Below are 17217 nucleotides of genomic sequence, written 5' to 3'. Positions count from 1 at the left end.
CCTGCCAGTCACACAAACCCATAGTCCATATGTGTCACAACATCTGATATTCATGTGAGTTACTGCATTGATAATACATACTTTCTCCTTGGAAGGGCGTGGCCTGCTTCACAAAGACCCCTGTGAAGTACTGGAAGTCATCCTTCCTTTCAGTGAACAACAGAACCTTCTCCTATCTACCCTCACTTCTCTCAATGACTGCTGGATTAACTCAGCAAGGACCTTAAAACCACAATAGATGAGAACTGGTTAGTGAAACTAGTGATGTTTATCCTGAGAATGACTGACAACATTTCAGTGAAAAACATGATAGCTGTCTTTGAATAACTGAAGGTCTATTGTAGAGGAGGGTTTTATCTTGATCTGTTCTGGACATCCCTAGGATCCACGGCACGATAAGCACCTAGTGAAGGTTATTTTTGTTTGTTTGTTTGTTTGAGTGAATAAATCCTGTATAGCTCCCAAAGCCTGAACCAAGGCCAAAAGAAATATTCTGAAGATGGATGATGGCTATGGTTGCACAGCAATGTGAATGTGCTTTATGCCACTGTATTATACACTTAAAAATGGCTAAAATGAGGCCAGGTGCAATGGCTCATGCCTGTAATCCCAGCACTTTGGGAGGCCAAGGTGGGCAGATGGTTTGAGCTCACAAGTTTGAGACCATCCTGGGCAACATGGTGAAAATTCATCTCTACAAAAGATACAAAAATTAGCCGGGTGTGATGGTACATGCCTGTGGTCCCAGCTACTTAGGAGGCTGAGGTTGGGAGGATAGCAGGGGTTGCAATGAGCTGAGATTACATCACTGCACACCAACTTGGGCAAAAGAACCAGGCCTTGTCTCAATAAAAAAGCTAAAATGGTAAATGTTATGTTATGTGTATTTTATCATAATAAAAAAGTGTTTACAAGAACAGAAAACCAAATACCATATGTTCTTACTCATAAGTGGGAGCTGAAAAATGAGAACACGCGGACACAGGGAGGGGAACATCACACACTGGGGCCTGTCAGTGGGTGGGGGGCTAGGAGACAGATAGCATTAGGAGAAATACCTAATGTAGGTGATGAGTTGATGGGTGCAGCAAACCACCATGGTACGTGTATACCTATGTAACAAAACCACACGTTCTGCACATGTACCCCAGAACTTAAAGTATAATTTAAAAAAGCGAAAAAATAAAAATAAATAGAGTGTTTCAAAAAAGAGACTTCAGTTATAGTGAAAGGAAGATTTTTAGACTACTTAGCAACATCCAAAAATGGAATGGGTGCTTCATGAAGAGGTGAGCATCCTTGTTACTGAGAGTAGTAAAGTATATCAATCACAGAAGAGAAGACTCAGGAGTGGAAGACCCAGAGATCACCTCAACATTTTCTTGGGTGACCTTGGGCAAGTTACTTAACCTATCCTTGACCCCAATTCCTCAGATATAAATTAAGAATGAAAATAGCACATATCTTATGTAGTTATTACAAAGATTAAATAAGCTAACTACTGCTAAGCATTTAGTACATCATATGGAGATAAGAGCACATATTCCTAAAGAGTCTACACAGCAATTTAGGAATTTTGTCCAGGGGTATATATGCATCAGATATTGAGTTAGACTCAAAAACCTCCGAGGTCCTTTTCAACTTGAAAATATGAATGTGTAAATTCTGATAAAAGAGTCATCCCCCACAACCCCTAATAAATATTTTATAATCTATACAGATAACAGAACTGTTATTCATCGTTTTTTTTCTTCTTCTACCTCTACTCTCAATACTTGACTTTATGGATTTCCACAGAAGGAGGCTCCACCTTATAGTGGCTGAAGATGCTAGGTTGCTTGTGAAAGTTTCATTACAGACCGAGCCATGGGACAAGGAGATCAGAAACAACTAACTGGCCGGTGATGAGCTCCTGCTGAGCAACAGCGAGCTACTACACGAATGATGACATTAGGAATCAACGGCTGTCTTCAGACCCAGAGAGGATGTTTTCCAGGATGGGGAGAATTCAACAAAACAAACATCAGAGCAGTTATCTTTTCTTTACAACATTGCTGATGGAGATAAACAACGTGCCAGCCTTAGCTGGTGTCAGTATGTGGCCCCAGGTGACTGAATGAAAACGATATTCAAATACCAGTGAGCCACAGCAGTAGGTTTCAGACAAGGGGCCTGCAGAAAAGACTGAAATCTGAAATGCACAGGTCTTTCTTACCCTGCAGAAACAAAGAGGGGGAGCATGCTAATCCCACAGATTTCATGAGGCTTCTGATTTACTGGCCTCTTAGAAGGCTCTGTTGGGGTTTGTCATTTTGATGAGAATGTCTTGCTATAAAGGTTAAACATGCTAAGAAGCATGAAATGATCTTCTCCAAGAAATACTGCATCTGCTTGGCAGAAAAATAACTGTCCAGTAGCCCACAGAAGGGGGTCTTTCAAGAGCCACTTATATTGAGAGGTCCAGCCTCAAGTTCCAAATGTACTTGTCACTCCAATATCCTCTCTGTTGGGCTGGGTTATTTGTTGGGGTAAGATGGGATGAGTGATGAAAGAGAAAGAGAAGAGAAATATATACATATCTCTTCCTTCTACACTTCCTGTCTCTAAATCAGTTGCCAACATTTCAAATAAAATTTATCAATTAGAACAAATTACGGGAGACTTACCAAATGGCTTTGCTATAATGGCATGACTACTGCCTAGAAGATCATGAGACATAAAAGTATATCTTCACAAATATGCACAGATGCACAGATACATATGTATTTCTTTGAAAAATCCAATAAACTGGAACCAAAATGAGGGACTAAGAACATTCTATTCTAAGCCGGGTGCAGTGGCTCATGCCTGTGATCCCAGCACGTTGGGAGGCCAAGGTGGGTGGATCACAAGGTCAGGAGATTGAGACCATCCTGGCTAACACGGTGAAAATCTGTCTCTACTAAAACTACAAAAAATTAGCTGGGCGTGGTGGTGGGCACCTGTAGTCCCAGCTACTTGGGAGACTGAGGTGGGAGAATGGCCTCAATCTGGGAGGCGGAGCTTGCAGTGAGCTGAGATAGCACCACTGCACTCCAGCCTGGGTGACAGAGCAAGACACCATCTCAAAACAACAACAACAACAACAATAACAAAAAAAAAATCTATTCTATCCTATTCTATTGGCCACTCATTTCCTAGCTGGAGGCCTCAGTTTCTTCATGTAAAATTGGGGGTGGGTGGTTTTGCTAGATAGTATCTGAGCATCTATTCTACTGGCAAGGTAAGTAATTATACAACCCTTTATACTCTGCCTGGTTTTCGTTGGGTCAGTAAAGTTTTAGGTTTTAAGTTTGGGACTTCTATTCATGATTACTACATGTTTGCTGCTTTTTCCTCTTAACAATCCTTGGTGGGATTAAAACAAAACCCATGATAAAATAGAAAACTTCTCAGAAGCTAGAGGAAAACTATCCACATGTGCTCTATGCACAGACACATACATAATACTCAGTATCAGGTGTCATCACTATAAATCCCAAATGAGAGACCAGAATAGGGAGAAGTTCAAAATACAGTTTTTCTGTCTCCAAGGAAAAAATCTTCTAGCTTAATTTCAAATACAGCCAGTTTTACAAGACAAAGAGAGACAATCTACGACTCATTGTTTCTACCAAATACATGCCAAAGCTTGGTTGAGATCACCACAGTCACAACAGATCCTCTTAATGCAATTCTTAATACAAAAGAGTCACATTTAATTCCAAATATACCATTTAAAGTATGAAGAAAAGCATGCTTTGGTATGTTCTCTTACGGCTCAACCTTCTCAACGTTAACCTGTACCATATGCCTTAAACATAGAAATAACACCTGGGTCATTTCCACCACACAAGAAAAAAAAATGGAACAAAAATACCAACCAGATCATTTTTTCAATTCTTGCATTGCTAAATTCCAGATTCTGAAAGGGGAATATTGGCTTTATTATCTGCATGAGCACATTATACACTTTGATTCTACAATGGAGCCTCACAATAAGCCAGTTAAACACCCACCACCAATATTGTCAGTGGTAAATATTGAAATGGAGGCAGAGAGAAGGTAAATACATATGTTCTGAGTGGGATCAAAGCGGGTGTAGGTTTGACTCTCAGCTACATCTGCTTAATGGTCACCACAGTCCTCCCCACTCCTCCTAAGAATCTGCCACTGATTCAAGATGGCTCAGAAGAAAGGAAGAAGCAAAAGGCTTCTATGGCCAGACACTTGCTCTTATCCAATTTCAGCTGTTCTTTAGCTGTGTATAATTGATTACTAGCTAAGTCCTATTGACATTGCCCCTTTTTTATTTATCAGATATGTTCGAAAACTCGACCTCCGCTCTCCTTCCTTCAGGGAGGGCTCTTATCTCTCATTCCTGAATTAATACCAATGCAAACTGGACTATTATATGCTGACCTGTTGGTCTTCTCTCTTCTCTACTCAATTTATCTTCTGCCACAGTGATCTGACCTGGTTATCCCATTGTTAAACGTGGTATGCCTCCTAGAAGATAATGCCTAAACTTCTTAGGAGAGCAAAATGTTTCATGGCTGGCCTTGTCACCCCTACAGTTGCACCTTCGAAAACTTCCCCTCAAATCCCTCCTCCTCACTCTTTAAGCCCTACATGCCACCCACATGGAAAACTTACTGTTTATTGAAGTCACCTTTATACATCTGTTCCTTCTGCCTAGAATATTTTTTCCCTGCCTGGTCTGCCTGGGAGATCTTTGATTCTCCACCAAGCCTCAGCTCTAGTGGCACCCGTCTGTGATGCCTTCCATGATATTTCTCCCGGCACTGATGTCACCATTCCTCGGATACCAGAATATAATGGCAATTTATGAGAACCACAATCAATGCCTTTGTGTCCCAAGTGCTCAACACAGTCCCTGGCACGTAGCACTCAGTAGGTATTCAGAATGAATTGGGTGGCCCTTGATTTCTTCATGTAGAAAATGAGGATAATAATATGCAGTCTGCAGAGTGGATGTGAGGGTTAAATGACTCAGTACATATTAAGAACCAAACATAGAGAAGGCACATCATTTTTTTCAATAAATACTAGGTCTTTTAACTTTCCTTTCCTCTTAATCCAAACTGTAGTGAAGAAGGATTCATCTCTCTGTGAAAAGAAACATGAAGCCAGAGATGCTAGAAAAGCCTGCAACAATCCCCTTTGTGTTGTGTTTCAAAGCACTTGTTTCTCATAATTTAGCCGCATTTCAATTTATTGCATTATTATGGGCAGATGTCTGCTCGCAGTTAAGCTGCTTTGAGCACACACAGTAATAAAGATACAGAGAGGCAGTGTAAATGGCCACCAAGTCCCTGCATTTGACAGCACTGCAGTCAGTAGCAGGTGTGCTATGGTTCATAAGCAGCTGTCACGCACTGCACCAAAGTGCTGACCCTCACATTCTTAGGTTGAATGTAGGTGTAGGTGTCGATTCTTAAAGATCTCCAAAGTCCCCAGCCTGTCCTTCTTAGACCTCAAGGCTTCAAGACTCTAGAATAACTAGAATCTATAACCCTGATACTCTTTTTTAGAGTAACAGGACCAGCTGTGATTGGAGGTAGCTCAGACTCTCACCTGGTGGGATAACTCTCAGCTAGGGTTCATGTACTATGAAAAAGCTTCCTGGAATCATAAAATCCTGTGCTTGTGGAAAGGGAAACTTGCAGAACTGGAAGTTAAAAAAAAAAAAAAAAAAGAGGCTGAATCTGTGCTCTGCTGTGGCTGTCAGCAGGGATATACTTGTATGACTTAAGCAACAGCAGAAAAGAAAAAAAAATGGAGACACTTTGATTTATGTCAATGAATTGTACATTTCTTGGGAAGCCCCTTTCTCAGATACATGACATTATCTATCAAAAACAGTAAACAATGGACCAAAGAGGAAACAGCCTTTTAGTGCTCTTCAGAAAACTAACGTTCTATTCATTAATCCATCAATTAAAACTCAGGTCTGATGAGCCTGAAGTGTACTCAGTACACCAAGGTATTCATTTTCTTAGATGAATGAATCAGGGAGATGAAAATTTCATTGCAGTGCTGATATAACTAAGCCGAGTCCTAATCCAGACAGTTCTGCGGATTGCGAGGAACAAGGACTCACATTCCTGTCCTGCCCTTCATTCACCTTTCTCTCTCTCCTCGGGATAAGGGAAGACATTGCCAAGCTGATGACATTTGAGAATCAGAGTTTTAGAGTTGAAAAAGCCCAGAGAGAGTGTGAAACCCAACTGCCTCATTATAGTCTTGCAGAAAAGAAAGGTCAGAGGATCCATCTCCAGGTCAGACATTTAAATAAAAGATCTGGAAACCTATGAGGGATGAGGGTACAGCCATAACACAGATTCCCCTCCTCAATAGCATTAAGACCAGTAAAAGCAACCACCATTGTTATATTTGACCTTGGAAGCCCAGGTTTCTGTTATTCCCACACCAGTGAGATAGTCTGAGCAAGACCTCAGTGAATCCAGAACTAATTATAAAATGGTATATAATATGCATCATATCTTGCTTTCTAATTGTTATCTTTTTCTTTCCTGTGATTATTCCTTGAATCATTGACATTGGTAGGTTGCATTAGAGTTTGCAGATTATGTCTCTATCCCCTCTGCTGTGCTGTGAGCTCATGGAGGACAGAAAGTGTGTCTCCTATTAATATAAATGTATAGCCTCATTAGTTCACAAAGCCTGACACAGAAAAGAGCTAAATACCTGTTTATGGTATCTCTATGTTAATGTTGAAGTTAATTCCAAAGAAGCATCATAGCTTCATTTCCTACAGTTTTGTGGACCAAAAGCCATTGAAACTAAAGCTACTTAAGTAGACAGTGTTGAGAATATAGACATTTTAACAATTTAACTTTAATAGTCTAAAGAAGATGCAAAATGAATATATATTTTTCATAATCATATACTACATGCTATGTAGTTGTCCAAAGAAGCGATAAGCATGATTTGATCTAAAATGATAGTGATGGAGGAGAGAGTGGACAGAAGTAGGATGGGTTTACATGAGAAATGGATAAGACTTGCTGAGATAGACTGAATATCATAGGACGAAAATAAAAGAAAATGCCCAAGGACAGTGGGGATGCCATTTACCAAGATGGGGAAAAACTGAAAGAAAAAGAAGTCTGGGGCAGGAAGGAAGACCTCACGATTTCTGCTTTACAGTGATATGATTAAGCTGTTCAATGATACGATTAAGTCCAACAGGACTTCACAGGATGCAGGTGGTCTTCCAGTATATTAAAGAATTTCAACCTATCTGATTAGAATTAAGTAGCTATGTATTAAGTAGCTATTAATTAAGTAGCTTAAGTTAATCTATCAGATAGCAAAATGGAGATGTCAAGTAGACAACTAGGGATATAAGAATCTGGGATTTCAGGGAGAGTTCCAGGCTAGAGACCTCAATTTGGAAGTCACTAAAATATGCATGACCTTTAATATCATGGCAAAGGATAAGAGCACCAAGGGAATTGTGCAGGCCAAGAAGAGACCTAAAACAGAAACCCTGGAGCCCTCCAACATTTAATAACCATCTAGTATATGTATATAACAGTACATATGAAGGAAAGGCTGCTCAATATAATGGAAAGCCTGATGGATTAGGAATCAGGAATTCTAACCATTCTATAGCTATTCCAAGTTAAACTGATATTGACTTAACTTCTCAGGGCTTCCAATTCCTCATTTACCAAAACAGGAATGAGGTACAGGTAACACTAATGGTATCCACCAACCCTACTATTTTCCCTATTTTCTTTTCTTCTTCTTTGTGTGTGTGTGTGTGTGTGTGTGTGTGTGTGTGTTTTTCTTGTTTTTTTTGTTTTTTTGAGACAGAGTTACTCTGTCACCCAGGCTGGAGTGCAACTGCATGGTCTTGGCTCACTGCAACCTCCACCTCCCAGGTTCAAGTGATTCTCGTGCCTCAGCCTCCTGAGTAGCTGGGATTATGCCCGGCTAATTTTTGTATTTTTAGTAGAGATGGGGTTTTGCCATGTTGGCCAGGCTGGTCTTGAACTCCTGACCTCAGGTGACTCACCCACCTCGGCTTCCCAAAGTGCTGGGATTACAGGCATGAGCCACCACACCTGGCCTCTGCCAACCCTAGCATTTTCCTATGACATGATTTCCATGTGGCATATATGTAGCATTTCAGTGACACAATCCAGCCTCATCGAAGACTGGTGTCTCACTCTTTCCAGGCAGAATCATTTGCTGCTGCTGCTGCTGCTACCCAGGATCACATAGAAGGTTGCCTAAAAAGGGAGGCCCTCAGTGGACAGGAGCAGCAGCTGCATGCCTTTCCCACTGGAACAAGAGTCACTGGAGAGAAGTGAAAATATTTGTATTTTTCATGTTCAGCTGGTGCATATGTCAGATAAATGTTGTACTATAGGTTATTTTTCTTGACATTGGGATGAACTTATGCTGAGCTTTATTTACTTTCTTGCCAAATGAATGCCAGCATATGTTTAGAAAAAGCCATTCAGGAAAGAGCATAGATTCAGCAATGCTCTAAAATTTAAGCTCCATGACCTACAAATAAATCAAACCCTTGGCTTTGCCTTACTGGAACTTGACACTCACCAATTGAACTAGACAGTTTGGCTATACCAGCAAAGATAAGATGTTGTCCCAGGTCAAGTGATCATATTTCCTTAAGTAGGACTAACTCCAGAGCAGGCTAAAGACCAGCTAGACTGTTTCCTCTGTCCAACAGGACTTCACTGGATGGCAGGTGGTCTTCCAGGACTTTAAAGAATTTCAACCTATCTGATTAGAATTAAGTAGTTAAAACAGGCCTTTGCTTTTTAGGTCATGGAGACGTCTCTCACATCACTACGAATAGCCAACCAAAATAACTAGCGCAAAACAGTTGGGATGAGTAGAGACAGCTACATCTTAGAATAGCAGCAGATTATGATGAAAAAAATCTAAATACAATATCAAGCCGATTTGTAGACGTCAAGATTTAGAGTAGCTCATCTTCGCAAGCAGGTGAAGCACTCTTATGAGGGTAGAAACAGGAGTTATCCAATTTTACTATAAGAGAAATATACCCATGCAAATTAATCTTAGTATCATATACACAAATACTTTCTACTTCCCAGGCCTTATTCTCTGACTCTCTTATCTTTGGCTGATGACTTTGGTCCAGGAATTGTCTCTTAGACGTATCTGTTGCTGACTTTGCTTGGGTCATTGGGCTATTTTGATGTAGTATCTAGTGTCTGACCTAGGCCATGAAAACTCCAGTTTTCAGCATTCCATCTACGCTTTCTTCAGTGTATATACACAAGTGCTTCTTTCTAACACTCCCATTCATGTATGGGCCTGGTGATACCAAGGGACTCACCCCCAAGGAAGTTCCAGTAGAGAACACAGTTTGAGCTACTGGGACACACAGCCTTAAGAACTGTCTTGGGCTTAACACATTTAGTACAAATGATCCACTCTAGGCTTAGAATTGATTCTAGAATGCTTCCACATAATAAAAATTAGAGAGAGAATGGCAAACTGAGTGACTGTGTTGACGTTGTTATGGTGAATGGTGCAGGGCTCCTTAATCCAAAAAAGATCCCATTCCTGTATAGAGAATGCCCAACACATTTTCTTCACTCTTCTTCAGAAGTGCCTAGAGTGGATGCCTAAAGTTAGAAATAGGAGACCTAAAATCCAAGAAACCTTGGATCCCCTTCTCTGGGCCATCACTCCTTCCATACAGAAGTGGCCACTCTTGCCTGTTTGTCCTACTGTTTCCCTATAGACATCTGCCATAACATCAACCACATGTTAAACATTTCTCACATTTCCCTTTGCTTCTCTGGGAGGACTATACACCCCTTGTTCAAAAGTAAAGGCTGTGTCAGGTTGGTGTTTCTGTTTTGGTTTGTTTGTTTGTTGCATTTCTAACCTCAAACATAGTGCCTGGAACACACCAGGGCTTCAATCTATGTCAATGTCCTGCAGGAAAAATGAACAAAAGATACTCAAAAGAATCTCCACTAAGGAATCAGTTTCAATAAAGAAAAACAATGTCATTGGGAATCTCAACTTTTCTTTGCTAGCAGAGAAGAGTCCTATAATTTTTACACTCCACTGATTCATTCTGAACATGGTGTCAGGAACAATCCAGGGGCAAAAAACAATTAGTAGGGGAACAAAACAATCAGTTGAACTGTCTGGGATTTGAGCGATGTATACATCAAGTATCTTAAATTTGCTAAGCTTCTTCTCATTTGGCCAGAATGGATAACTCTTGGCTGCACTGCACCAAGAATAATTGTCCCTCATATATCCCCAATCAGCTGCCTTCCAATGACTCGTCAGAAGTGACAATGTAAAAGGTGCAGTGACTTTCACTGTTCTTGGCAAGTTTTGGACCAACTCCCATTGATTCACCCTTGAAATGGGTGAACTCAGAGACACCTTGTACAGCTGGCTACAGTCACTGTGTCCTGCCTCTGACAATCACAAGGCCCTTGAGTTAAGCAGAGACCCAAGAAGAAGAAGTGAGACGTCTGAGATGACCTTTATATTGCTTTCATGGGTAACAGAAGATCCGCAACACTTTGGCAAACACCAAAACTGTCTCATGCATCTCAGAGACAAAATTACCTTTCTATCTTCCCCAACCAGCACCAGAGTAGGTTACCCTACAAAGATATTTGGTAAGAGCCCAGGCACCTGAAAGACTGACCAGCCCCTTGTGGCCTATTTCTGTCCCGCATGGGTATTTCCTCATCATAGCTCCTGTTCTAGCAGTTGCTGACTTGAAAATTCCGTGAATTTTAATTTTAATTCCATATGCTCTAAGAAAGCTCTCTTTTCCTCCTTTGTCCTCGTGTCCTGTATTCTATTTCTGATCTGACTGTAAGAAGGTTTGTAGTTCTCTTGAAATATACCTTAGCTAGTAACACAGTTGGCCCCACAGTTGGCCTCACCAAAACCACGCCTTGAAAACTGGTCATTCAGCCCTTGTTCCAGGCCTGGCCCAGGATCCATCCACATCACCTATCTTCTGATAGTTGGACAATTTCTGGCCACTGGCCACTGGTCTGTAGAGATGAGACCCCGCAGGTCTCTTCTCAAAACATTCTTCTCTTCTCTAAATCTCTATGTCCTTCTTTTCTAACATGCTACTGTCTTACATCATCTTATTACAGCTTATTATATAGATGTCTGAACTCCTCAGCTAAATAAATGATAAACTTCTTAAGGGCAAGAACTATGTCTATACAGGTACAGCATTCTTGAAGCCCTAAAGCTATACCCTTAGCAAAAACTTGGTCTTGATGCAAATTATCCTTTCATAGAATTTAGAAGCTGACAGCCTGTGGACTTGATTCAGTGTGCTTGGCATATAAAAAAATAGACCAAGTTGCAATCTGCAAACAACTTGACAGGAATCTCCTTGTGTTGATGTTGTCCCTCTTCTTGCCTTTATCTCTTCCCTTTACTTAAACTGTAAATCAGGTGCAATTGTCAGGTACTGAAGTGGTGAATGAAAAGGGAATCCTCCCAGCATTCTGACCTGGTCTACAGGGTCAGCCCTCATCTCTTTGGTCGCCTCTCATGCCCCTCCTCCCCGCCTCCACAGTTCCCCAATTCCATTCTGGACATTTTTCAGAAAGGAACAAAGCATCCAGTTCATTCTGGACTTTGTTCAAGTCCTCAACTGTGTCAGGGTTGCTCACTATACGGTGAACCTGTATAGTATGTTGGGTCTCCTTGCAAGGGCCTCCCAAGCTTCTCTATACCTTCTCTTTAATGATGCTGGTGAGAATAATTATGACTATAATAATCACTAACATTAAATGCTCAGGAACCTATTAACTCATTTAATCATCATCAGTATCTTGTGAGCTAGGTGCCTGATCATTTCTATTTTACAAATGAGGAAGTCAAGTCTCAAAGATATTGACTACCATGATGAAATTACCATCACTGTATGAGGGCTAGATTTCTCACCCAGTCTGGTCCCAGAGTTTATGTTCTTAACCAATACATCACTCTGCCTCTTATAAAACTCACCATGTTTGTAATCAGTTATTTAATGGCTAAGTATTCCACTAGGCAGCAAGCTCCATAAAAACAGAGATGAATCTGTCTTGTTCAACATTGTATTTCTAAAGCTGAACCCAGGAGTTAGCTTGTAGAAAGCACTAAAGAAGCACAAGTCAAATGAATGAATAAAACAGCCAGTTGGCTAGCCCCCCTTGGAGTCCCAAAAGAGAATTATTTATCCTCTCTAAATAAAAAATATTTAATCAAAAAGTATCATAATCACAGTAATATTTATTAGAAAGCTTCCCTTTCTGCAACTCAGTCTTAGCCAAACAAATCCAAGCATTCAGAACTAGAAAGGGTGCAATCTGGAAATCAGTAAACCCAAAAACTCTTGGAAGAAAGAAAGTGCAGGTGGGTGCAAAGGCTTGGGCTGTCCACGGATCCAACTATAAGACACCAGCCCCACTCAGGCCCTCACTTGCCATCCTCCAGGCTGACTCACCCCTTTCGCAGGTTCTTCCCCAGTATCCAGTACCGGTGCAGTCACAGATGAAGCGGTTCCAGCCGTCCTTGCACACAGCATTGTTCTTGCAGGGGTAGCTGTCACACTGCTTGGCGCTCATCCGTGAACAGGAGGACTTGACACCCGCAGCGTTCTGCATCTCTGCCAGCTGTCGAATGTTCTTGCTGCGCCCATCAATGAACAGGTCACGAATGCAGCCCACGTAGCCATAGTTGAGCATGGCAGTCCACAGCTCGGTGGGGAGAATAAGGCCAGCACGGTTCTCTGGCAGCCCTCCCAGGTACATGTCTCCTTCCAGGTCCAGGATCTCACTCTCCCCACTGGCAGTGAATGGCGTGCGCCTGCTGTTCACCGATATAGTACCTGGGGTGGGAAGACAGATCTCAGGTGAGTCTGCCAGTTGCTTAACCAAATGAAAGAAGCCTAACAGGTGAGTGCTGAGACCAGCCACTGGCTGGCCAGGAAAGAACAATGCAAGCAAGAGAACTGGATGTTACAAGACAATGGAAAAGACAATGTAGGCCGCTTGGTTCCAATCTCTGCCAGGTGAGTCAACCTGGCCCTTAGGAAGACCCAGGAAAATCTCAGTGACCTGACATCTAGTGTATCTTTTCTCTACTTAACCCTCTTGACTGAGACCATACAGGTTGAGAGCAGCACAGTTCCCGCCTGTATTTAAATTCCAGCTCTAACATGTATGAGCTGTATAACCTTGAAGAAGTGACTTCACCTTCCTGTGCCTCAGTTTCCTCATTTGTAAAATGGGAAAATAACTGTCCCTACCTCATAGGTTGATGTGATTAAATGAGCAAATATATGCAAAGTACTTTTAAGAGTGACTGAGACAGAACGAGGCCTCTGTATGTTTCCCTGGGTTTTCGTCAAGGGCTCACCAACCCCGAAAAGATGGAACTTCCTCTTCTGTCTCTCTCTCCATGCACTGGTACTCTCTAGATTGGGCATTCACTACCAACCCTGCCAGTGAATATTTTGAGCATTCCCTGTGATACATTTTAACTGAAACATTATTCCTTATTTAGTCATTTAATAAATGTGTATGGAAGACCTATTCTGTCTCTGGTATAGTTCTAGGCACTGAGATGAACTTGATAGGCATGTCTCTCCTCTCATTGAGCAGATGTTCCAGAACAGAGGGACAGAAAATAAATGATATGGTTTGGCTGTGTTCCCACCCAAATCTCATTTTGAATTGTGGTTCCCATAATCCCTGCATGTTGTGGGACAGACCTGGTGGGAAGCGAATTGAATCATGGGGACAGTTACCTCCATGCTGTTCTCATGATAATGAGTGAGTTCTCACAAGATCTGATGGTTTTATAAGTATCTGGCATTTCTCTGGCTGGCACTACACTTCTGTCTCTCCTGCTGCCATGTGAAGAAGGACGTGTTTGCTTCTCCTTCCACCATGATTGTAAATGTACTGAGGCCTCCCCAGCCATGCTGAACAGTGATTCAATTAAACGTCTTTCCTTTATAAATTATCCAGTCTTGGGTATGTCTTTATTAGCAGCATGAGAATGGACTAATACAATAAGTAACCTAATAAATGAAATAAATTAGCTAAGGGCAGGTGCTAGGAAAAGAATAAAATGGGTGGTGTGCTAGTTGCTCACGCATTCTACTTTAAAATGTAGAGTCACTGAAGGTCTCTCTAGGCAGGTAAAAGTTAGGCTGAAACCAGAATGTTGAGAAGGATCCAGCCATGCAAAGTCCAAGAGAGAGAGCATGCCAGGCAGAGGGGATGGAACCTACAAAGACCCTGAGGTAGGAAGTAGTGTGGCTAGAACAGAGAAGGCAAGAGGGGGTGAGCAGGAGATCAAGTCAGAGATAAGCAGAGCCAGGAAGGGGATGGAGTTTGGACAGCATCGAATGAGACTGTAGAAGATGAAACCCCACAAGCTAACCTGGGACCTTGAGAACAGGGATTCTAGTCCTAAATGTCTTTATGACCCTAGGCCAGTCCCTGAACCACTTTATGGCTCAATTTCCCGAACTGGAAAATTAAGGAAATGGACTAGGTGATATCTAAACATCCTGTCAGAAATTTAAAAATAGGTATTTATTATTATTGATGTGCTTTATTGGTATCAAGATAAATGGGTCGTGCCATCCATCAGTCAGCCTTCACCTCTGTCTGATTCTCAGTTTCTTCAGCTATGAAGGGTATATAACCTGAAGGGCTGTGAAAATCAAATGAGATCAAGAATAAAACATATACACTTTAAAGTGCAAAGTCGACTGGACGCAGTGGCTCACACCTGTAATCCCAGCACTTTGGGAGACCGAGGAGGGCAGATCACTTGAGGTCAGGAGTTCAAGACCAACCTGGCCAACATGGTGAAACCCCGTGTCTACTAAAAATACAAAAATTAACCAGGTGTGGTCGCAGGCACCTGTAATCCCAGCTACTCGAGAGGCTGAGGCAGGAGAATTCCTTGGACCCGGAAGGCAGGGATTGCAGAGAGCTGAGATCGTGCCACTGCACTCCAATCTGGGTGGCAGAGCTAGATTAGCTCTCAAAAAAATTTAATTAATTAATTAAAGTTAACATAAATAAAGTACAAAGTCAACACAAGAATAGAAACATAGAAAGGATATTAAGGGGAATTTAACAATCTGCTTCCCTACTCCCTCCTAGAAGTTTTCTCCTAGAGAATCATGCTTCGCCTTCTGTTTTTTAATCTTTCAAACACATATAACAACAATAATGTCCTGGCCACCATTTTAACTATTTTATGTGCATTTTTGGACTTGACCTCAAAACAATCTTGGGAGGTAGGAGTTATTATTTTCTCTATCTTACAAAGGAGGAAGTTGAGGTCTGTATCTCTTACTATTCTCTCTGTTGCATAGTTTTCTTTCTTTACGCCTCACATGTCCACAGGGCTAATCTGATCACCAACTAAAACGGGGGGACATCTATTGCCAAGTAGGGACAATACTAGAATCAATTTAAATTTTAGAGCCTTAAAGACAACCCGAGGAGAATCTGTCCTCTGAATGTGTGACCATAACAGTTTTGAATGCACTTAACAAGTTCTAAGACTCACTTGCCCAAGTGAGGAGTGATTATAAAAGTTTTTCTAGATCACTGTTAGTCATCATTCTTCAAGATTATCAGGGAAGGAGGCACCACATTTAGATACACTTGTTTTTATAACTACTCTTTAGTATAGATTTATAATCTAAAACAAGTTACCAGAAAACATTCTCATGAAAAAAATGAAAGTCTAACAGATTGCATTAAAATTTTAGATTATACTGCTTTCATGGGACAATTGTTTGTTTACTCAGTACATTTTTATAGGCTTTGATCAAATTCATCAGTAGTTCAAAAAACTGGCCAGGCCAGGCGTGGTGGCTCACGCCTGTAATCCCAGCACTTTCGGAGGCCAAGGTGGGTGGATCACCTGAGGTCAGGAGTTCGAGATCAGCCTGGCCAACATGGTGAAACCCTGTCTCTACTAAATATACAAAAATTAGCCAGGCACGGTGGAAGGTGCCTGTAATCCCAGCTACTTGGGAGGTAAGGCAGGAGAATCACTTGAACCTGGAAGGTAGAGTTTGCAGGAGCTGAGACTGCTCCATTGTACTCCAGCCTGGGCAGCAAGTGAGAAACTCTGTCTCAAAAAAAAAAAAAAAAAAAAAAAAAAAAAAAAAGAATAGCCAGTGCTTTAGCTTCCCGGTATGAAAATTTAAGACTTTCTGAAATTCAGAGCTTGGGCGGCGGTGGCCAAGCCTGTAATCCGCACTTTGGGAGGCAAGACGGGCGGATCACGAAGGTCAGGAGGATCGAGAACCATCCTGGCTAACCGGTGAAACCCGTTCTACTAAAAAGAATACAAAAAAACTAGCCGGGCCGACGGTGGCGGGCCCTGTAGTCCCCCCAGCTACTGGGGAGGCTGAGGCAGGAGAATGGCGTGAACCCGAAAGGCGGAGCTTGCAAGTAGGCTGAGATCCGGCACTGGCCTCCAGTTTGGGCGACAGGCGAGCTCCGTCTCAAAAAAAAAAAAAAAAAAAAGACTTTTGAAATCCAAACATTTTTTTGAAGTTGGGTCCACCAGTGGTTCAAACAACAAAAATTGTTCCACTACTTGAAAAAAATATATTGTATTAGGAGCAGACAGAAATGAACATACGGCAATTTTGTGTGTTTTAGCCTACCTGTGACATGGGTAGGTAACTTTTATGCTGTGCCAAGGTCTAGCTTAGTCAGACACAAAACCTGTCCACCATGACCTAACCTCAGAGATCCCAAACACATGCTCTTAAAAACCAACAGCAATGTTCTCTTTATAATTCTGGAACAGCTTTCTGACTCTGCCCTTGCTGTCATTTCACTGAAAAACAGAAAAAGAAAGAGAAGAAGAAGAAGAAGGATGGGGAATGTGGTGGGATTTAGCCTCCAAAGAAATTAATTTTGGGGTGTTTTCTGTGTAAAAGAACACTATTCATTCTTGCTTAACGAGCACATTTAATTCGAAGGCTCTTGGTTCTGATCAGATTTCAGACAACCAATAAAGATTTCTACTGGGCAATAAAATGGCCAGGGCAGCAATCTGCCACCCGTCTGCCCTCTGCAAAGAATCCATCCAGCTCTTCCTAAGGGCAATGTT

The 17217-nt window shown here is 41.6% G+C and overlaps 1 protein-coding gene across 1 annotated transcript in view; it reads right to left on the bottom strand.

Moving 5' to 3' along the window:
• The window catches only part of LOC108534983 (neurexin-3), a 766104-nt gene that overhangs the window by 257326 nt on the left and 491561 nt on the right, over positions 1-17217 (bottom strand). Inside the window, exon 8 of the mRNA XM_017880661.1 lies at positions 12560-12943. Coding sequence (XP_017736150.1) covers positions 12560-12943 — 384 coding nt within the window. The remainder of the gene's footprint in view (positions 1-12559; positions 12944-17217) is intronic.

This window comes from Rhinopithecus bieti, unplaced genomic scaffold (genome assembly GCF_001698545.2).
Source record: "Rhinopithecus bieti isolate Rb0 unplaced genomic scaffold, ASM169854v2 scaffold_11380, whole genome shotgun sequence".
NCBI lineage: Eukaryota > Metazoa > Chordata > Mammalia > Primates > Cercopithecidae > Rhinopithecus > Rhinopithecus bieti.
Note: the sequence above shows the minus strand (reverse complement) of the source record. Positions and strands in the feature narration are given on the sequence as shown.